At 38.6% G+C, this 24,272-nt stretch overlaps 1 protein-coding gene across 1 annotated transcript in view; it reads right to left on the bottom strand.

The window, feature by feature from the left end:
- Positions 1-4,961: 4,961 nt before the first annotated feature.
- The window catches only part of LOC119653497 (activating transcription factor 3), a 202,708-nt gene continuing 183,397 nt past the window's right edge, over positions 4,962-24,272 (bottom strand). The window contains exon 4 of the mRNA XM_038058134.1: positions 4,962-16,864. Within this exon, the coding sequence (XP_037914062.1) occupies positions 15,599-16,864 (1,266 nt within the window). The 3' untranslated portion in view covers positions 4,962-15,598. The remainder of the gene's footprint in view (positions 16,865-24,272) is intronic.

Below are 24,272 nucleotides of genomic sequence, written 5' to 3'. Positions count from 1 at the left end.
GTGCGGTTTAATGTTGCTGGTTGGTTCGTTTTCGGTGCTGATGTTCCCACCATATATTTTGTCTTGCCTTCATTGATGTGCAGCCCAAGATCTCGCGCCAAGTGTTGCCTGCTCGATCTGGATGAAGGCAGTTTGTACGTCTCGGGTGGTTCTTCCCATGATGTCGATATCGTCAGCATAGGCCAGTAGTTGGGATCGTACCTCTTGCATTTACCTCAGCATCACGGGTGGGTTTCTCGAGGGCCAGGTTAAAGAGGACGCATGATAGCGCATCCGCTTGTCGTAGACCGTTGTTGATGTCGAATGGTCTTGAGAGTGATCCTGCTGCTTTTATCTGGCCTCGCACATTGGTCAGGGTCAGCCTAGTCAGTCTTATTAATTTCGTCGGGATACCGAATTCTCTCATGGCCGTGTACAGTTTTACCCTGGCTATGCTATCATAGGCGGGTTTAAAGTCGATGAACAGATGGTGCAACTGTTGTCCATATTCCAACAGTTTTTCCATCGATTGCCGCAGAGAGAAAATCTGATCTGTTGCTGATTTGCCTGGAGTGAAGCCTCTTTGGAAAGTGAGTCGCCTCCCCTTTCGAACGAGGTATCCCCCACAAAAATCCATCGACTTTTTTCACCATTTTTACGACCCGGGGGTCGTAGAGTAAAAATTCTTGCATTTCCTGAATGTGGGCCGCTTCCCCTTTCGAACGAGACATCACTCACAGAAATCTGACGGTTTTGCATTTTCGGCCATTTTTATGACCCGTGGGACGCGGAAATTTTCAATTTTCCTCGATTTTTCTTACACTCTCCGACCGCGGATTTTCTACGATATCTCGCTTTTCGCTGTCGTAGAGTAAAAATTCTTGCATTTCCTGAAAGTGAGTCGCTTCTTTGAGCCGCCATTTCGAACGAGGTATTCCCCACAAAAATCCATCGACTTTGCATTTTTCACCATTTTTACGACCCGGGGGTCTATTATCTTCGCGAGGGCAGGCAACACGCAGATACCCCTCCCAATTGTCACACTCAAAACGAATGCCCTTTCAGGAATCTTAACGATAATCCTTCTTTCACTCTCTGAGAACGGTCGCGGATTACCAAGATTTCCGTACAAGTGGAAGCATCAGATTAGCCGTAACTGCAGGAGCAGCGACAAATAGCTCTACGAAGAGACCGTCAAGCCCAGCGGCTTTACTCTGTTTGAGTGCATTGATGGCCGGAATGATTTCTCTTCTGCTTGGATTAATAGTCCTTATCCGCATGTTATGGTCACTAGCCATTTCATCCACGAGAGGAAAAACCTCACTTGACGTAATACTGTTGAGAACCCTGGTGAAGTGTTCATTCCACCTCTTCAGTTGTTCATCATCATGAATGAGAAGTCGACCGTTAACGTCCTTCACAGGACCATCGGTCGCAAATCTAACCACATTTAAGTTCTTTCGTGATGCGGTATACAGTTCTGAAATCATTACGATCTGCGGCATTCTCCGCTCCCTTGACCAGCGCAATAGCAAATCCTCCTTTGTCACTGCGTACACTACGTTGAATTTTCCAGGATTTCGGTCGGTATCGGGAGTTCGAGCGAGTCATGCCCGCCAGTATTCGCAGCAGTCAGTAGAGCCTTCAACCCCTTGCCTTCATCGATCCGCTTCCACGGCTCCGCAGTCAGCCACATCTTAAGTCGCCCTTTCGGGACGTGGCCGTCGGCCTGTGTAACTTTCGAGAAAAGAGCATTGTTGATGGCTGACCAATGCTCATCGATATTCTCAGGCGTGTTACTCAGTAGATCTGCTGTTTGATCAGCAAGATAGCTCTCCCACTGTCGAGCGACAGCCGAATCGTACGAACGATCGATGTTGAAGTTAGGGGGTTCCAGCCCCCCAACCCTGCGAGAAGTGGCGGACGCAACACGCAAGCGAACGTAAGCGACCATTAAATGGTGATCCATTTCGAAGCCGATGTCAGCGCCTTTTTTGTTACGCACATCCAGCAGACAACTTATAAATCTACTGCTGATCGCGAAGGTTTTGATCTGATTGCTGTACGGCGTCGGTTAGTTGAAACCCAGCTGACCTAATGGTAGGCTCTGTGCTCGAACAATGTGTCACCAATGACGAGGTAGTGGAAGTTTTGCATAAATCCACAAACTTCCCACCATTACGGTTGCGGTTGGCAAGACCTTGCTTCTCCATCACATGTCCGAGCAAGGTGTTGTCAGATCCCAACTTGGTATTCAGATCACCCATCACGATCACAATGTCAGCTTTAGCAAGCTTCCCCTGAACCGCATTTAATTGCTCATAGAAAGCATCCTTTTCCACTACATCGAAAGTCTCCGTTGGTACGTAGCATTGTACAATTGTGATGCTCCTTAACCTGGACCGAAATCTAGCAGTAAGAAGTCTGTCAGAAAATGGCTACCAGATCAAGAGAGCCTTGCGGTAGCCGTCAAAAGCAACCGCACACTGGATTCGCGTCTACTACCACTCCGCCTCCTACCCTTTCAAAAAACCGCAAAAAAATCGACCGAGAGAAGTTTGGTAAAGTTATCAAGAAAGAACTCTCCGGTGCTCTAATTGGTAATATTGACACGACAGACGAATTGGAGTCGGGCTCTGGAAAAGACATTTCAAACCGCGTTTGAAGACTTGTGACCAACCATATCCAAAAACACCTGCAACCTTTGTAGAGAAATAGAATCTCCGGCCGAGGAAGATCATTTTTAGGACCCGGCGGTCGTGGAAATTTTCAATTTTCCTCGATTTTTCTTACCCTCTCCGACCGTGGATTTTCTACGATATCTCGCGTTTCCGATGTCGTAGAGTAAAAATTCTTGCATTTCCTGAATCTGGGTCGCCTCCCCTTTCGAACGAGGTATCCATGACAAAAGCTGCTTGCGGTATTCGATACAACAGGGGCCAGGGACTACAGTCGAGGGATATCGACGACCTGGAGCCTGCTTACCCACTCCCAAAAACCGCCTGTACTGGGGTTTCGAGTCCCTGCACCGTGCATTTACACAAAATTTTATTAAAATCGGCGTACTCTCTGTCTGTCTGTCCGTCACACGTATTTTTCTCAGAGACGGTTATAGTGATTGACACAAAATTTGGTAGAAAGGTGGAAACTGTGAACGCTCACACATTCAGTGAGTTACATCCTTTTACGTTGAATTTAAGAGGGGGTCTCCATACATGCAAAAGGCGGGTGTAGAAATTTTTTTCATCAAATATAGTCATCAAATTAAAGGTCTCGGTTAGTACTTTTCGAAGCCGATCTTAGTTTTGACATTTGCTAGAAAGATGAGGAGTGCGGGGGGTTGAAACTGATCATTTCTTTAAGGGGCCCATTCTTATAAACTACCAAACCGAAAAATCTGAAAAAAATCAGAAGGCTGCCACTATATGGTGCCTGGCCTCCGAAATACCTTCCATGCCGATATCTGTTAGAAGTTAATAATAGTATATTACTATATTTTTTTATAATTGGTTGGAAACCCACCCTTAAGTTCATCCTAGCACCACCATGTGGATGTGGACTTAGCATCTCGCATATCCTAGACAATAACCCAGCTTTAGTCTAGCTTAGACGTATTTTTACTATGATATAAGAGAGCGTTTTTCCACCTGTTACCATTTTCGGTCACGCTGCTCCCAGGGCAGAGGTGAGGCAGCGTCTGAAGAGTTGCCTCTACTCTGGACGAAATCGTTAGTCATTTTTTTTTTGTTGATCCCTTTTGCTTGGGCAGATAATTTCCAATTTCAACGCTGAGCTGAAGCCTGTTCCAGTCTGTTGTTTGCGTCTTTTTCCGAATTGCGTCCAACAGGCAGAGGACGATATGATGCTAGGAATTCAACAATTTTTGTTGTTCCTGCTGGGCACCGAATATATCTTATTTTAGGTGCACGTTTTCGCGAATTAGTTGGCCTTATTCTTCACGGTTTTTTCACTTTGTTGGAAATATCATCTGAACCTGAATTTTTCACAGCTCGTGCATGGTGCCTGGACGGGTCGTGCAATATCTGATTTGCACCATAGTTGGTTTTTTGATGAGGGCGAGGCGTGGCTATAATCTTTATTATTTAATGTTGGAAAACGTGGGTTTTAGTGGATGCAACTTTCGCTCTCGCAGTCTTTTCATTATTAGTGATTGTGTCGATTTGTTGCTTCTCTGGAGAACCTCTCTCGCGCTGCTTATATGTATCCTGTTGCTCGAAGAATCTCTTTCACTAAAGCATGTAGCTTACAGTCCTACGATTTCGCTGCTCCACAGTTTGGCTTGCTTGCTGGGAACTGGAAAGCACTGACCTTCACGGCATGGTTGCATCGCCTTCTTCCGTGGCCCACTGAGGAAACTCAATCACTCTCCTGAAAGCAGTGCCGTACTGGTTTGTCTTGGTCAAAATGAATTCAGAAAACGTATCTTCTTCAGGAGCCTTTGTATTTCAACCGGATAACCCACTCGACATTCCGAAACCTCACTGTGGTGCTTATTAGCATGCCACTTCTTCACTTGTAGTTCAATGCACATTATAGTTCTCCCGTCCTTCGTAGGCCTCTGCCTTGAAAAATGTTCGTATTCCCGATATTGCAAGTACCACATCTAACTTCGGGAGTCCTGCCATCAGGACACCTCTCGTGACATCTGTCGTTGGACTGAACCATTCAAGAAACCACGCACTGAATTCCTCTCTTATCCGCCGACATTTTTCACCATTTTTACGACCCGGGATCGTGAAAATTTTCAATTTTCTGCTATTTTGCCAGGGCTTTCCAACCGTGGTTTGTTTTTGCGATTTCTCTGGTTTCCGACATCATAGCGTCTAAATTCCTGGATTTTCTGAAAGTGGGTCACCTCCTCCTTGGAATGAGGTATCCCTCACAGCAAGCCACCGCTTTTTCACTATTTTTACGACCCGGGGGTTTCTCATTTCTATTTCAATGAAATAAAAAAAACTATATAACAGGTACATGGTAGATGTATTTATTCTCATGTGTTGTGTATTTGTGTACATTGTTGAAGTTGTATGTTTTCATTTTTAGCATCACACCTTTCATTTTCTTTCTCATCAAAATATCTTCGAAACAGAAAAATATGTTGTTTTTTTTCTTCTTCTTTTTCATACAATTCTGTTTTTTTGTTTTTTTTTTACAAGAAATATACATTAAATAAATAAATATAAAACATTTAGTGAATTTTATAATTTTTGTTTGTTTTTTTTTTTCGTAGGAGTAATGGTAGTTGTTGTAGTAGTTATAATATAGCGCATTTTATTTTGGATTTATTCAAAAAATTTTTGGGCACTTATTGTGTTTTCATAGACATATACATAGATTTATGTATTTGGATATGAAATTGAAGTTTTATATGAAATATTTGAAGTTTTACATTATTTGATTGATTTTAAAGCGAAGAAAAATGTTTGGAAGTATTTTTTTTTTTATTCTATTCTGGACGTTTTTGTAGAAAAATAATGTAAAGCTGGTAGTTTGCGTTTTGTTTTCTTTGTAATATCGTGTTTTTAGAGATTTTAACATGGTTGTGGCTGGTTTTAGTAATATTTGTTTTCTCTGTTATATTATTAAAAGTTATATAACAAAAAAAATAAACAAATAAAGTAAAACAATGTCGTAACGATGTGCGCGTTGTTAATGGTAAATAAAAAAAAAACAATAACTCGATTAGATTTGATATGATTTTAAAATATTACAAAATAGATCGATGTTCAACAAAAATCGAAAAATCAAAATATAATTCATTTGTTTAACTGATTCTATTTGATTTGTATAAAATGGTAAAACAAAGAAAAATAAAGAAATCATAATTAATGCTTTTAATAATTTTTGCCCATGTCAAAAACTAAAAAAACTTTTCTTTTTTGTTGTGTTACCATTTTATGTATTTATTTCCTGCTTTCTCCCTATTTTATTCTATTCATTTCTTGCTATTTTATTTTATTTATTTGATTTGAATTTTCATCAAGTTGCTGGTAGTATTTGTAAGGCTTTGTTACTATTTCTATATGAATTTATCGAAAATTTCAACTGAAAATAAAATAAATTTCAAGCAAATTCAGTCCGTTGTTGTATTATATCATCAATAAATATAATGAACATTTTTATTATTCCATTTTAAATCCGTTGTCTGGTTAGAATAAGCTGGAATAGGTGACGTGAATTTAAACTAGTGTGAATTGAAATTTAACTGTCAATGCTGAATAAAAATAGTTTTTTGAAAAGTTTGTAAATATGCGACAGTATTTATTGGACATTAACATATCAGAATTGTGTAGTTTATGATGAATGTAGTAACATTTACACGTAATAGCATCAAATTGCAACAACTACTTGGGTAGCTAAGTAGCGACAACAATTTTTTTGGGTACGGGTAACATTTAAGGCATTATTTTTTTGTATTTACTATCACCGAGTTTTATATCCACTTTTTTTTTACATCTAGACTTGTATATTTGCAACAAAAAATTAACATTTTTTTACTTTATTCAATAGGATCGAAAAATAGCAACATTTATAATATTCACAAATATTATTGTAATTTAATGAATTCGATGACTGAATAATTTTAATTCAAAAATAGCTCGTTTTGACTCCTGGCACTTGTTCCGATTTAAATCTAAATTTTGATTAATTAAAAATTTATTATTTATATTTATTTTTATTTTATTTTAAATTGTCATCATAAGCGGCTTTTGTACCCAAAGGTGTTTCGACTTTGCTTTTTTAGATAATTTTAAGTAATGGTCGCTTTTTATGTTGTAGTTTTCATCTCCAATTATATCATAGCTTTTAGAATGTAATAATATTTTATGACTATTTGCTTCTAGTCATAGTGATAATAAAAAAAAAAATGAGGTAACATTATGCACACTAAGCCTATTAGTTAAAATAGGAAGGCATTTTGTTGGTTGCTTTTTTATTATATTTATTTATTCTTTTCAATTATTTTAGTATTTTAGTTTTGATTCTTATGCATTTTTTTTCTTTTAAATCTAATTTATGCAAGTTTCCGTTACATCTATAGCGCAAAAGAAATTGTGATAGATATTGTCAGCAAAGTTATTGTTTTTTTTCTTGTAAAGCACATGATTTTATTGATTTTCGAGTAATTAATTTTTAGTTTTCTATTCTACTTTATTTGTCATTTTCGTATTTAATGTCGATACGCTTTTGTCTTTTGAGTTTAGCTGCAATTAATTGGCTGAATGAAAATTTTTCAGCAAGTTTTGATTTGTTTTAGTGTCAATTTTAAATAGACTGACATATTTATTATTTATGCAGATCTATATTATTTTTTTCAGTCAGTTTATTGTGGAGGACATGGTAGTCGAACAGATAATTGTGAGGTTGATTGTTGGAGCTTCCAGCATTTCAGGACTTCTCTTCATCTTAACTGAACTGAATTGAAAACTCTTCATAATATTAATGATGAAAACTTAAAAAGATTACGTTTTTATGGTTTCATGATTCACATTCAGTTTCTTTACTTTTCCACTTATTTAAAAAAATCCAAAAAATAAAAAAAAAAATCAGGAAAATCTCAATAGCTCTAAGTTTATCCATTGATATCGAAAACTTGAAATTAATAGTTGTTATCCTTGCAATTTCGGTAGGGTACTTCGCGTGTACAGAAAAAACTCTAACGGGTGAGTGCAAAAATTCTTGCGTATTTAAAAAAAAGTGGTTTTGATGGTCTCATACTGGTAGACTTGGTGACGGGGGACCTTCCAGGAGAAAACTCCACTCCGGGGCTCAGTATAGAAAAAGGGACAAGAAGAGACTGGCATAATTTTCACCCTGGGTCCGAATTTTTTTTCTACGACCCTGTGTACTGGTATATCTGCGGTTCATAGGTGGACATCTGGGTATAGGTATACAGATAAATTGAACAACAACGGATTTGACTGCGGTTTCAATGCTGGTCAATTTGCGGTCTTAGAAAAGTCAGATTGAAAGGGAAGATTAAAAGCATTTTGTCACAATGTATTATTCGAATTCGGGAAAGGAGTGGGCGTTAAGGGAGGTTATGTTGAGCACTCAAAAAGTCAGTTTGGATTATAAATTAAAGGTTGCTGCAGTCCCGCTCCGGGTCTAGATTTTAGAAGAAAATTTATACTTGTCTAAGTAGAATTTCGTGATATTTCTAGCGCTTTCTATTCACTAGTGTAATTTATTGGTCTTCCAAATATCGATATTTCGGGAACCACTTGTTCCCTTCATCAGTGCTTACAAGTTCTTGACTTACCAATGGCAAACAGTAATGTGGTATCCGTGGTTTGGGTAGAAACCGCTGAAGTTCCAATATGGTTCTGTCTCTTTTACTATCCTTCGAAGTATAGTTGGATTTCTATTAACTGTTGGGGGTAAGTGTAGAATTTCAAATAGAATATGCCGAACATGAGGGTTCATCTCTTAAGCAAGAGATATTAATGTTGGATTTGATGAAGGGAAAATCTCTATGTTGAAAAGCAATGGTGATAAAAAAATGGTACTCCTTTCGACTGCGCCGACTGCTTAATAGGCTGGGAACAGTGCCACTCACCTAATTCAGAGATCAAGAAGCAAAACTTCATAACTAAATGGGGTCCGGTTTTTAACGCTTTTGCCAAGACAATGGCTGGTGTAAGCCTAAATAACAAACTACATATTGACTGACCCAAACTGCAAGACGATTGGGCTTAGGCTTTGCGGAAATGGAGAAAATAGGATTTCGCAGTTCCAGTTTCCAGTGGTCAAGATGCAGCCATATTTGTGTATAGCTAATTTCCAGTGTACCTTGTATGGGCCAACCAATGACGACATGTCGAAACAGGGGTAGGTCCTAAGGACTGGAGAAACTATTTGTCCATTAGAACTCGTTACACCAGTTGGTGGAAGATGAACCGCCAAGGTGTCCTGTAGGGGTGGACATTTAAAAGAGTTCTACATAAACAACTTGTCGAGACCAGTATTGAAGCAAAAGTTCTGATCGGGTAAATGATGGAATTTTTGAGGGCAGGCAATTTTGAAAGGGGGCGAAAGTGGGAAATGACCTGGGGGGCTATTAAACGAGATCCCAGAGGATCCGAGGGGATAGGGGCTATGCGAGGAGGTGGAGGAATTTACGGTATCCACCCTAGGATTAATGTGAGACCCGATCACAGCCAATTTCTGCCTGAAGTTGGTGAAATATGATTCACAGAAGAAGTTAAGCAATTACTTGCCAAGCTTTGTCGAATATTGCTGGACTTTTCGTTCCTCTACAATGATAGGCACCAATGATTCTAATCCAGGGGAATCGGCAGTTGAAAATTTGGGAGGACTGACATCCACGCGGAAGGGACTGATCTTGTGAAGAAAGATCGAGGCTTAGCTTTCCCAGTTGGAAGCAAAAGTCACGAAGTGATCTACATGGATTCTGCTATGTGTTGGAGTCGACACCAGGCTAGATGATCAAAAGGTGGTGTCGCTGCTCTATGCTAAAACTTCTAATCCAGAGGAATTGGCGGTCAGAAATTGGAAGAAATGACATCCTCGCGGAAGAGACTGACTTTGTGAAGAAGGATTGAGGCTTAGTTTTCGCAGTTGGAAGCTTGGCGGCTACTTCTTTGGATTAGCTACCCTGAAAGTCACGAAGTGATCTACATGGATTCTGCGATGTGTTAGAGTCTATACCAGGCTAAGTGGTCAAGTGGTGGTGTCGCCGTTCTATGCTAAAACTCCTAATCCAATTCCTCTGGATCCTCTGGGCAGACGAACATTGGAAGGAATAACATCCTCGCGGAAGAGACTGACCATGTAGAGGCTGCACTTCTGCAGTTGGAAGCTACGCGCAACTCTTTGAATTGGTTACTCTGAAAAGTTTTAAAGTGAACTACACGGGTTCTGCGATGTGTCGGAGCATGCATACGCTACAGTTATCTACAGCAAAGTTTCCAGGCTAGATGGTCATGGTTGGCACCAGTAACTATAAGCCAGAGGATTTAGGAGTCAGAAATTGAAAGGGATGACATCCTCGCGGACGAGACTGACCTTGTGAAGAAGAATCGAGGCTGAACTTCTGCAGTTGGAAGCTACGCGCAACGATTTGAATTGGTTACTCTGACAAGTTATGAAATCAACTATTTTGTGTGAACTGCGATGTGTTGGAGTCTGCATACGTTACAGTATCTACAGCAAGGTTACCAGGTTAGGTGGTCGTGGTTGGCACCAGTAAATCTAGAGGATTTAGGAGTCAGAAATTGGAAAGAATGACATGTGGAGAAGGATCGAGGCTGAACTTCTGCAGCTGGAAGCTGTGTGAAACTGTTTGAATTGGAGGCTGCATTCGCTGCAGTTCTCTACAGCAAGGTTACCAGGCCAGATGGTCAAGTAGTGGTGTCACTGCTTTGTGCGAAAACCCGGTTGGAACTATTGAAGACAAAGTCTTGGCCAGAGCTCAATTGTGCATTATTTTTGTTTGAGCTAGTGGAAATGGAAATTTTCACTTTGCAACTGGACGAAGCACTTGTATAATGCTGGGATGACTCGACGATTTTTCTGGTTTGGATGAAAAAGGAATAGGCAGAGGTAGAAGATTAAGTGGTTTAGATTGAAGATCTGCAAATATGGCTGAATGTGGGACCAAATAAAATGAGAGAACCCCGCGGACTGTGGTTCCAGAGGCAAAGGGAATTATGAAGACATCAATTGTGGTGGGAAGAGGCACGGCGGCTTTTGAAAAAAAGGTCAATAGAAGTAGGTTACTTACTTCTAGGGGGTCCGAATGGATTCGAACTGTCGAAATGCTATCTAGATGTGCAGAAATTCGCTATTGTGGGGGCATAATTTATTAAATTCTCTTTGCAATTGAAGGGACCAATTGCTGCTTGCGAATATGATCAAGTAGATAAGAGATCTTGCGACTATTATGAGATTTAGAATTTGCTGAAGAAATCGAGACGATCAAGAGGAACTAGCTAATCAGTCAAGAACTAGACAAAAAAATTCTTTATGGAAGCGTCATAGCACACCGAAATCTTTTGAAAATGCGCTGCCAAAAGGTAATAAGTGACTGGATACTTCGGCGTCTTATCTGCATAAAATGTATGATCCAACGAACCCAACAGTTGATGGATGATCTGTCCGCAGCTCAGATTGTAGCAAGTCCACCTTTCTTGCACTGTAGTGGGGGCAATTTCGGCCCATTCCAGAGAGTCAAAATATCGTCCAAAATCAAATTCAAAAGAAAAATTTTGCGTCTTTATTTTTATAGAGATCAAAGTGTTGGACCTAATGAGTGGCTTAGTAACAGGAGCTTTTTTAGCCGTTTTTGACAGATTTACAGCGCCTGCTAGGAAAAGCATTGACAATAGTTTTTGGGGTAAAAGAGGAGGTTTACAATGACATGGAGGACCTTCGACACGCGCAAATTACTACATTGCAAACCATGACCCAGCGTGTTCAGGAAAAAGCTGGATATGGTATAGGGGCAAAAAAGCAAACGCACAAGGAGGGGGGGGGGGGGCTATGTCTACTTGTCGACGAATAAGGCATGAAATATAGAGGTATCGCCCCTGGAAAAAAGCTGGATATGATATAGGGGCAAAAATCCAAACGCACAATTGGGGGAGGGAGCAGTTTGGGTATGCAGGCTTTGTCTACTTACTCGACGTGTTAGACAGGGAGAGAGACAGAGAAGTATCACCCCCGGAAATAAGTTGGATATGATGTAGGGGCAGAAAACGAAATCAAAAATTGGTTTACCAAGGTAGAATCGGGAAATTTGAGCATGCAGGTTTTGGCTGCTCACCGCCGCATTGTATGGACGTGGGGATCTGTTAAGCTCCATAAGCAAACAGTCGTTAATGAATGCGACTAGAAATACCTTAAACAAGGACCATGCGACCCAATGAAGCCGGTAAGAAAGAATGTGCTTGCGGAAGGACCCAGACAAAATTCGTGTTTTCGGTTACTTCTTCCTAATCGGCTAGTATGGGTATGCTTTGCCGCAAGTGGGGGGGGAGGCATTCCTCGAGCAATGGAAGTGGGTTGATATCTTATACCTGAAGTGGATGTCGGTGCATTTGTAGTCGACTTCAATAAAAAGGAATACCTCGGATTGGCCGAGTTATCGCTAGTATTGTGTGTTAAACAAGAGACGATCTAATCATCCACACCTAAGATAACGAAGAATATAGACAACGTGCCGAATCGTGTGTAAGATATAATTTACGGACGACCGAGCAAACAAGGATGTCATCTGCATGAAGTTACGAGCAATGTTCAGGACAAAGGCAGCTCTTCAGACGCTGCTTCACCTCTGCCCTGGGAGCAGGAGGGGGGGGGGGGAGGTGTGAACACACAACAGATTTCACTTCGGAGCGATTACCATCTGTCGCCGCTTTCGGTCACCCTACTCCCAGGGCAGAGGTGAGGCAGCGTCTGATGAGTTGTCTCTGTCCTGGACGAAACTGTCAGTCAGCATTTTTTTTTCCTAAATACACAAGAACTTTTGCACCCACCTTGAATGAAGAGTCCCTTGAACGGATGAGTGCTGGAACATGTCCGTTTCAATAGATCCTTTTTTGCATTCACAATTACCTGTTATGAAAAGTTTTAGAAATTTCACTTTATAAAAATATTGAAGGCAACTAGACAAAAAAAAAATGGAAAACATTTTTCCGATGTTTTAGTGTTGCCTTCAAAAAGATTTATATGTTTTAGGTGAATTTATGTTCACATATTTGTTTTACTCAATTTTTATGATATTATTCCTTTCTTTTTTGTTATAATAATTTTGGTTCTTGCTGAATCATTCTCTTTTGTTCTTCTTTTTTCATGAACAAGGCGCGTTGTTTTTTTTTTATCACGTACGAAATATTATTCGTTTTAAATTTTCACAAATTTTTATAAGAATTTTAATACATTTTTTCAATTTTAAAGGCATTTTCCCTTTTTTTTCAATATATATATAAATGTACAACCTAAAACTTAAAAACAATAGCCAAACATTTTTTCTCAATTATACACTTTTTCCTCAACTTATATAAATTTCCATTTAAATTTTAAATATTGATGAAAATTTCCAAGAAAGAAACTAAAAATTAAGGCGATATTTTTGAAATTTGAATATGTAATATGATAATCTTCTGCAAAAAAATGATTATATTCATAAAAATTGAGTGTAGACATTTTGAAAAGCGTTTGAATTATATTTTGAAAGAGAAAACATCATTAATTTATTTCTGACTATTTAAATTATTTTTATAAATTTGAAAGTAGTTTTTTCGGATATTAATCTTTTTTTCTAAATACCAAAATAGAACTGAAAAATAGATTTTATTTCTTAATTTTTTATTTATTTATAAGGAATGCATGACTGGTACTCTTTTTATTTTATTCACAATATTTTATTCACTGGTTTTGTGCAGTTTTTTTATTTTTTCATTATTTTCTCATGACTGTTTCTGTAAAGCTAATGAGTTTCATTTTGAGACGTTGATTATTTTATATTAGATTTGGAGAAGGGAAAATACTTCTGATCGTCTGAATTAAAGTTTTATAGATTTTTTTTAGGTTGAAATTTTTAATTTATCTTTAAGAAATTTTCGTCATATTCGAATGGTGGCTTATTTTTTGTTTTTTTTTTCATTTGGGTATTGTTGACGGATTGGCTTTGTATTTATGGTTTTCCCCATTATTGATGCTTGGTTCAGGTTATTTCTAAGTCTGATATTGAATGCCAAATAGTGTCTTTTGGATATATCATTATTTAGCGGAAAATTGGAAAAAAAACTATAAAAATAACATTATTGGAACAGCGACTGCTTCTTCGACAGGATAATTTTTCCTGCTTATTCCGCAGCTTCCCTTAATATCTTAAGGGGTTAACACAAGCTGTTTCAGGTGGCTGAGTATATTTATTAAAAAAACTATTATAGAATTAGAATTTCTAACCATCCAAAGCACCTTGAAGGGAATACCATTTCGTTTTTTTTATTACTTTTTGAAATTATTCGACCAGCGAATGTAGGAGAAAAAGCGTATTAAATGTAATAAACTAAAAAAAATATAGTTCTTTCCATTTCTTTTTTCTTTAAAGAGAAAACACATTTCCGAGATCACAGGATTATTAATAAATAATATACAATTTTCTGTTTTCTGTTTTTCTTTTTCAAATTAGAATCAGAAACTCGTTTTTGGAAGCATTGTGATGTTTTTTATTTTCTTGGAATGATTTGTTTGAAAACAGTTTTGAGGAGGAAGCATTTTCGACAATTTCGAGTACAATTGAATTGGTTGTTATATAATTTAGGGCGTGCATTCAGACATTTGAACGAGATAGACGCAAAAGAACGTAGGAGGAGGTAACTAAAATAATAATGTTTCGAAAAGAGTGACTTGCACTGAAGTTGAAATATAAATTTAAATCTTGTTTTGTTTTTTGTTTGTGAGCTTGTAGTGATAACTATCAAAAGAATTAGTACTTATTTGTCAAATACATTGCGCAACACATGAAAAGTTCTCTCAAGGGACATAGCATAGGCATTCCTGTATCTATTGATTTGGTGATCCATAAATTTGAACTCAAAAATGGAAAAAATTCGAGCTTATCCTCAGAGATAAGTTTTGAGAGATATACCATGCATACCTTTTTGTATTTTTTTTTAGTGCTAATTATGTGTAGTAGGATCTTATTCTGAATCTGCAAACGTAACAATTGTATTTCTTTCATCGACAGTGAGCCAAAAATGGATAAATATCTATTTATCAGTATTTTTTATATTAGGCTTTGTTGGGTAAATCTATTTTACTATTTTTACCATTGAGAATAATCCGAGGAAAATTTTCTTTTAAAGTAAGGTTGCAGCTCGTTTGGAATAACTATAAATCTGAGGTATGATCTGATTTATTTTTTCAAGCAACTTAGAATTTTTTTGAACAAGTGATGTGTACGCTGTTGTATTTTATGTATGTTTTATAATTAAAAAAAAAAGTATAATTTCTTATTGACTGAATGAAAGTGGTAGAAACAAAAAGAAATTAGGAAAGATAGCGGCAATTATGAAAGTATCTTGTCTCATCTGTAAACCGATAGCACCTTTGTGAAATTGGAATGCACAAGGAAGATTTCAATTGTAGCATTTTGTGAAAATACAAATTATTATTAAAAATGAAGCTTATCATATAAAATTTCACATATAATATACACTCATACATATATATAGAGAGAGGGAGATAACATAATAGTTTAAAGTAGTATCAAGGAAGTATATAAAGTAAATCCTTTCCATTTAACTTATCTCTCCGCTAAATCTAATTTAGAGTGTATTATTAAAAGAATTAAGGATCAATAAGCTGGTTTCGTGACTCCAGTGACTATTAGACATTAGGGGATAGTTTTAGTCGCCCCCTAACTTCTTCGAATCTCAAAACCATTCAATTATCCTTGCTTGGTATGCGAAACTCGATACAAATGATATTTAAAGTTATTATATTACTTTCAAGAAGAGAGTGGGGGGTTGGGGAGGACTATCAAAGCAGATACCCGGCAAAACCATCTGCTTTCATTTGGTAACCTAAACAAACGGAATGAAATGATCGATTCCTTCCATTCCTCTTACGCTAAACAGCCACCATTCGTAATATGGGAATACGCTATACCACTATCCAAATCTGTGAACTCCGAATCGGTAGCATCGGTCAATTGTGCCAAAAGTTCGGTATCGTTAGTAAGAAAATCAGTTTTATTCAGAAGATTATCATAAGTAGGTGTTGTTGCGATCTGATGATGAAAATCCAAATGTGTACCATTACTCACGCTACTATTGTTATTGATTGTGTTGCTATTGTTATTATTTATACTATTACTAACACTATGTTTTATATCGAACGTATCGCAATTCGATTCGAATAGAAAACGATCGGCACTTTGAACTGTTGTATATGGAGACTGGGCCTCGTTCAGTTCACTTTTAAACACATGATCGGGTGTACTATCAACCGTAGATCCGCCATTGCTATTTTCACAATTTGGAATGTAATCGTTATTCAGGATGGCATCGGTGATCTGATGATGATGCATATGGTGATGTTGGGTATGGTGAGTGGTGGACGTTGGTTGTGAGGTAATATCATGCAAATGCATGCAGATATCCTGTGTGGGGGAGTTAAGATAGCCCATTTCATGGGTTGTTGGTGAGGGTTTACAATATCCATTTGGCAGTTGCTGTTGCTGAAGATCATTGCTAGGTAGGTTGCTGAGGGTCTGTTGATGTTGGGGTTGATGCCTTAGGTTGTTCCTGGAATATTTGATTGTTGTCATTGGTGGTATCGCAGTTATCGTTCGTTGCTGTTGTTGGCTCTGTTGCTGATCGGGGTGTTGATGGGTTTCACATGGCCCATCGCCTAGTCCTATTTCATTGAGGTATTTATATGCAGGCGATTGGCATGCATTCAAATCCAGCTGTAAACCACCGGGTCGTATGCATGCAGAGCTGTGGGATTGTAACATATCGAATAATTTCCTTCGTTCCAATTCGAGATTTCGCACCGTCGACTTAAGGTCATTGTTTTGTGTTTCCAACTGTTCGGATTCATTAACCAAGTTATTTGTACGTTCACGTTTCTTCATCCGGCATTTGGTAGCTGCAATCTTATTGCGTTCTCGTCGTCGTCTTCGTCGATCCTCGTCTTCCGGTGTTAGGCCAGCATTTTGTTTGATTGAACCTCGTGAATCCATTTCCTCTTCGCCGCTGCTTTCACAGGTTTTCCGGGAAGTTTTACTGTTCGGTTGGTCCGTCCCAGAACTTGAATCACTACTGGACATTTTTCGTTTACTTTGGATGGTTAGCTTGAGACCGGCTTTGATGAGTTGCGAGCGGGTCTGAAAAGAGGAAAGGGAGAATGTTTAATGATTTTGAGCAAGCCAAAATTTGGTATTAAAATGAACTACAACCGCTCCGGTCCTAGTTGAATTATTTACTTCTATGTTTGGGAAAAGGTTAGTAGATACTGGTTTTATTGCTTGACAATGCCCCACCTAAAGCTTCTAAAAGGAAGACGACCGATTTTATTTAAAACCCAGAACTATACAGTGCTAAATGAGAGCTTTTATTTGATAACCCACATGACTATATTCGGTGAAAAAAATTATACACGCCAAGTACCTTATTGTGATTTTGGTCCGAAATAATACATGCAATTACGAGTGCAAGATTCGATGTACGATGGTGATACCATTTTGTAGGATGGGCTGACTCTCACGCTCTTGGGGAGCGGGTGTCCCAGTCATCTCAGTGGTAAAGGGTCATTTTGTTCTGGTTAGACCGATACTCAACCATCTGGTCCCATTGATCCAAATTTATAAAAATAAAAAAAAAAAAAAAACAATGCGGCTTCGTTCACGGTTTGCTGAAATGCGCCCTCCTAACCTAGGAAAAATCGGCAGTCGGTTCTCGGTCGTTGAAGAGAGCGCGTAGCTTATATTGTAAACCCCTGTACATCAAGGGAAGCCGTGAGGGATTTTCTGTAGCTGGCAATATTATGGGAATTACAACCACCCGCTCGAGACGTCAAATTAGTTCACCTTCTTCTCCATGTATTTTCGTTCAATTAGGGGGGTTCTATTATGGGGGATAACAGCATCAACAATATAGGCGGAGCAACCCATCTTGTTGCGCCACATATCGCTCAGTTAGAACTTGCCGGCCCCAATTCTGCTGTAAGCAGAACTATCGTCCTGCTTGCGGCTCATATCGGTAAACAGGACATGTTCCCGTGATCAGCCCATGGTTGAATGCAATGTTTTGATGGATCACCTTACATGCAGCATTATATCTGTTCATGTATTACCATTACAGTGCAACCAGAAATGAGGTGGTCCAACATCTCTAACGTCGAACCACACATTCTACACTGGTCGTTCTCCACCAGCTCTTCCATTTTGAGCTTTTTATAAGCTCGAGTGGCGACCATCCCATCCTGAATGACATACATGAATCCCTCCGTCTCAGCAAAGACCTCCCCAGCACGCAGCCATTTGTTCGACAAATGCGAATCAACAAATGGCTGACAAAGACAATCCACGTGTTCACCGTGCGTTGCTTTCGGCTTTCATTCATCGATCCGCTCTTGATTCGACTTCACTCCACCCAGAGGATTGGAAGATTAATCCTTCAAGTGGAGTCAGCCTACACTTTGCCTTACAGACAATTGTTTGTTTTTTGCTGTATAAGTAAGCGCGCAACGACTCGACTTGAGGATTATGTTCCACTTCCACGTCAATCACCCCCCTACCTCCGATGTCACGAGGCAGGTTTATCCGTTCCACGGCAGAGTTTGGATGATGCATTCAAAATTTGCACTAAGTAGTGTGCATCCGCCGCTGGACGTTTTCCAGAGCGATCTTCGTCAAAGGCAATATTCTGAATGCATATGCCAATGAGTGTCTGGATGACTCAAGTGGTTAGAGCGTTGTCGTAGTCGAAGGTCGTGGTACAAATCTCAATCTCGCGTGACTGGATGTCGGGTGCAAGTCGCCTCAGCTGCGAATGAGTACCTGAGTCAAATTAGGATAATAATCTCGGGTGAGCGCAATGGTGATCACATTGTCTCCTATAGGATACTGTAATATTGCAGTGTACCTTACGATTTTGAATGAAGTGCTCTAACACACTTTAAGGTCCTGATCCATTATGGATAGTTGCGCCAAAAATTATATTATATACCAATGAAGGGATAGCGAATATGTTCAGTGCCTATTTTATTCTTTCCCGAGAGATGCGATTTCAGTACAAGCTTTACACGTCGCAGGAATTTCAGACAGCAGAGCATCCTTAAGATCACCATTTCGAGCATGGGTTCGTTCGTCTGTTTCGGTCTTAGCTTCGATGTGGAAGTCACCAATGCTATGTCCGGCATGCGGCTCGTGACGACCTTTGCCGATGGCTTGAATTCGATATTTGTTTAATCCAAATTCCATCCGAATATCACACTGAAATATATCTACTATTCGTAACAGACTTCTAAGGTAGTCATCAATACAGCTTGATATCATCTAAATACATCAAGTGTGTCAGCTCGTACTAAGCACATAAGCTATATTTGATTGCGAAACCATGCCTTCTAGGATCACTAAGGGCAATGGAAAGGGGTTTCAGTGCCATGCAAAACCAAAGGGGACTCAAAAAATCCCCCTGAAAGATTCCCTCCATATACGGATGGGCTCTGAGGTGTTGGTACCCTTAGATGAACGCACTGATAAGGTGGTATGCCACCCTTCCATGACTGCCGCCAAAAACTTTATTAGTTTCGGATCAATGCGATACAGCCGTAGTCTTGGCATAATCGATGTAGCAACTAAAGAGGTCTCTTTGGGCTCTAGTTGCTTGTCCTACACCTACCAGGTCCATAATGAGTTGCTTTTTGCAACTCCTTGACTCGACTCCGTAGCCCTTCTCCTCCTCGGACAGAATGATGTTGGTCTCAAGGTGCATATTGACCCTTCCACTAATAATGGTCGCTATGAATTTGTAGAGGGTTGGTAAGCAAGTAATCGGTCTTGTGTCCGTGGAGTCCTACACCGTGTCCTTTTTGGGGACCCACAGTGTGGAAGGGTGGAAATTCCTTTGGCCAACTAATGACCTGATTTATGCTATGTGCCAAGCGCGTATGTATATTTGTAAATTTTTTATACCAGAAATTCTGAACCCAACTCAGACCAGGATACCTCCAATTTTTCGAGCTGTTTATGGACCATCGAACTTTCTTTTCAGGCGGGTGTCTTCAACGGTGATTCACTCAACATGCTCAGCATGCTGGACGAGTAACCCCCAAAGCCTTCTTCAATATTTGTAATGTTATGAGTGGGAATAGGAGATCAGGTCGATCATCCTGAGTAGCCGATAACGACCTAGAGGGCAGAGCTATCCCAAATTGGCTAAATTGACCGTGAAGGTCCGTCCACAAAGATTGAAGCTCCATCAAAGTGCTCGGTCGACACGTTCTTGCACGCTTCTGTCCTAGCCAGGCTCGGGAATATGGGGGGGTCCTTTGAGCGCTTTGATCCCTCACGCTTCACTACTACAAATCAACGTGTCTATTCCGATGCGTGGGTCCGCACCGGATTCTAAAATAGACTTTAATTAGAATTTCGCGACGACCTATCGAATGATAAACAGAACGCGAACTAAAATTGGAAATTAGAAAAGAAAAACAAAAACGGCTCGACCGCGCGCGTGGAGCCGTAAGTCTCCGGACCCGAGTGCCGCGATCAAGGAGGGGAAGATCCATCCAGTTATTCATTTTGAGGATGTCCCTTATTAGAAATTCCGAGGGAGAAAAGAGGATACGAAAGAAGCCGCGCCTCATACAAGATCTGCCGTATATACCCTTTGAAGAATTCGTCAAATTTGTGATCACCCTATAATATATTATATATATCCAGTCTGCATCTGTTAAAATATACTATATATCGCCAGTACCTCTTTTTTAATAAATATATTTGTTAACTTTGAATATTATGAATTTTCTATTATTTTATAATTATAAATATTTTTATATAATTTGTTATTTTTGCTTATTTTATGTTATCCAACTGTTAAACATTATCAAACGGAAAGTGAAGATAAGAAAACATGAATCCAAAAGAAAAAGAAAATTAATAGAAAAGAAAATCAAGAAGTTAATATAAAAAAAAATTATAAAATTAGATTAAATAAACGAAAAAATAGATTTAGTTATATTTAATCATGAAAATAGATTAAAATTAATTGTTAAAATTTATAGAACGAATTTTTAGCTATACATATACATATAAATAGGTACTTGTTTATAGATTTAAGAATAGAATAAAATTAAATTAGATTAGGTTTAAATCAATTAGTTTTTGTGTTTCATTATTCTTTTCTTTTTCATTTAAGGATTCGTGTGAACAGCTTCTAATATCCACCATTTAATAGTTGTTATGAGTCAATAAAATTAAATTGTTACATAATTTTTATATTTAGGTTAGTTTAGTAATTTAATTAGTAAGAATAATACTATTATATTATACATAAGAGATTAAAAGATTGTAAATAATCAAATGATTTTTCTAGAATCCTTTTTATTGAATACCATTTTGCACTAATATATATATTTTCAAATTGTTTTTGTGTTTTTTTTCCAATTGGTATAAAAGCTATTTTTAATAATTATAAAAAAACAAACAAATTTTGAAAGTTGAATCGAACCAACGAATATATGTAATTACTATCATTTGGAGGGAATATAATGGACTAGGGATAAGTAATGAGTAATGACTATGAAATTTAGTTTAAGAATTAGACCACTTAAAATATGGTTTTTATTTTGGTAAAATGGAATGAAGTAATATAAAATGCTTCCAGTCCTAGGTCCAAATTAGGCAACAACCTTCGACAAGAAATCAAAATCTCAAGTTTATCTTTTAATTATCGTTTAATCTAGTTTTGTTTTTAATGTCAATACGACATTCTTTTATAACTATACGTTTCGAAAAAGAATGGACTTTTTTGGATTACAACAAAATCGCCATCTACCAATTTTATTTATTTATTCAAAACTTTTGAATTTTATTATTCGCCAAGCGTCCTGTAAGAAGATAAATTTTTATCTTTCATCAGTTTTTATGTCCTCCACTTAAAATGCTTTTTATCACATGTTATATAGCAAATATGCATAGAAATATACAAACAAAAAGTGCATTCAGCCTGTTGAAAAACTAAAACCATTTTTACGAAATTCAAGATGTTTTAGCGAATTGTATTTTCGGCTATTAATTTTTTATGCAGTATGTGTGTGTATAATTGCAAGTTTTGAACAAGGGGAAATGGCCACCATAAAACGCAAACTTGGTATTTTGTGTTAATTTCGTCCGTTCCTCTTGGCCAATTTTATCAGCAATGGTTTCCCTTCATCTGTATTTCGCCTGTACAACATATACGGCTAGGGACAGACATTCTCCCAACATGCATGCTCGTATGTGTGATATATATATATATAAAGGAAAGAAGTTCTTTTTGAAATGGCTTTTATGATTGGTAATAAAAAACTTCACGTATGCAGGCTTGAATTCATTTCACATTCCCTTCTTTTTCCAAGAAATTCTCATTTTTGGAATGGCGTGTTATTTTTGAGTTTTTCTCTTTCACTTTCTTTTATTTTTACGTTTTGTGCTTTATAACAAGTTGTAATTTTGGTTTTATTTGATGTTTATGTCGAAAGTAGATGGGGAGCAATCAATGGCCATTGTATGTGAAGGTTTATTGCTGAGAAAATTATAGCATGCAAGGAGTATAGTGATTCCAGCCATTTGATAAGAAATGACCGAGGAGGAGTCGTTGAATGAATGAATGTGTAAATTGGTTAAATCAATCGTGCCTACTACAGAAATGCGACGAATAGGGAGAACAAATAGAGTATCCAAACCTAAGTATGTTATTTCTGAAATATGAAGGTTGAAAAAGCAAAGAATAGTTTATCGAACTCCAAGTAATTGGATGTAATTTTGGGGTGTCTGCTCAATTGTCCTTCTTCTATGAAGCTCCAGACTTATTCTGGGTTTTGACCTTGCAAATTAATCCTTCCATATTGTCTCGGTCTATATAGACTGTACCCTTCAATTTGCCGGTCTGAGGGTTATTCTAAGGACTTTGTGTTGATCGAGTTTTCTCCTATGTATTTCATAGTCTATCTGAGGCAAAGTGACGTTCATAGGCTAGATGAGTGGGGGTAGAGAGGGTGATATCGCCTGGGCCATGACTTTTCTCCGTGAATAGAGACTTTAACCAAAGTAGCTAGATATTCTGGTAATATGAAAACGCTCTTATTCACCTTGGGCCTGGATTTGCTCTTTATAATCGTGCTCATATATTTATTTATTTATTTATTTATTTATTTAATGAGGACAATACACAGAAAGCAAATTTCTTATTACATATTGTCCTCAGAGGGAGGAGCAAGTAAATGGCATATTTTGCGCTTAAAGTTAGAGAGGGACATAGAGTCAAATGAACCAAGCTGTAGGGCATTATAGGACCGGCAAAACCTCGGGATCGGAGAGTGAAAGTAAATCTCGAGCTCGGCGAAGGGCACATCAAAAATGTCCGCATTACGTGTGTCATGAGACGAGGCGATACGGAGAGTAATATCCGAGTTGGCGGAGCAGCCCATCAGACCATTGCAGAGTTTGAAAAGAGTACACATATCAAGGAAAATACGGCGTTGCTGTAGGGAGGGGAGATTGAGGGTGCGGAGTCGTGACGGATAATCAACCCGTGGAAGGTATTTTTTGTAAAAGAGGGTCCGGGTGAATTTGCGTTGTACAGCTTCAAGAGCGCGGCCGTCACGGTTGCGATAGGGGGACCAGACTACAGAGCAGTATTCAAGGATGTTTTTGACAAGGGAATTGAAGAGTGTTAAGGAGGGCTGGATTGAGGTAAAGTCGGACGAGGAACGTAGGATAAAACCAGACATTTTGGAAGCTCTATTGATGATGTCAACGAAGTGGGAATTGAAACGAAGTTTATCGTCGAATATTACACCCAGGTCTTTGAAAGAGGTCAGTAGTGAAAGGGGTTGACCACGGAGCGAATAGGAAAAGGATGATGGGGAGGGTTTCAGGGAATAGCGCATCCAGTGGCATTTGTTGACATTCAGTGTTAGCTTGTTGACCGAACACCAACGGGCTAAATTATCAAGGTTGGATTGTAAGAGAGCACAGTCCAATGGAGACGAAACAGAGGCAAACAATTTAAGGTCGTCTGCGTAAAGCAAATACGGACAGGTGAGGATGGAGGCGAGGTCATTGATAAAAAACAGGAAGAGTAGCGGGCCAAGTATAGAGCCTTGGGGAACACCAGAGGAAGGAGAGAAGGAACGAGATGAGTGACCATGAAAAGAAACTTTGCAGGAACGGTATGAGAGATAGGAGGAAAGCCAGGAGATGACTGAGGGAGGGAACTCTAGCGAAGAAAGTTTAGAGAGGAGAATGTTATGGTCAACGGTGTCAAAGGCTTTGGAGAAATCAGTATAAACAGCATGTACCTCCTGTCGTGAATTCAAGCGTTTAGCAACAAAGTTGGAAAAGACCAGAAGATTTGAAGCCGTTGATCTATGTTTCACGAAACCATGCTGCTCTTTGACAATGAGGGGACCGAAGTGCGCGGTCAACCAGTCGTTGACGTATCTTTTTAGGATTTTGGAGCAAGAGGAGAGAAGGGAAGTGGGGCGGTAGTTCACAGCAAGAAAAGGATCTCCGCTCTTGAGGATAG

The sequence above is a fragment of the Hermetia illucens genome, chromosome 4 (assembly GCF_905115235.1).
Source record: "Hermetia illucens chromosome 4, iHerIll2.2.curated.20191125, whole genome shotgun sequence".
In the NCBI taxonomy this organism is placed as follows: domain Eukaryota; kingdom Metazoa; phylum Arthropoda; class Insecta; order Diptera; family Stratiomyidae; genus Hermetia; species Hermetia illucens.
This window is presented reverse-complemented; position numbering and strand designations above follow the sequence as displayed.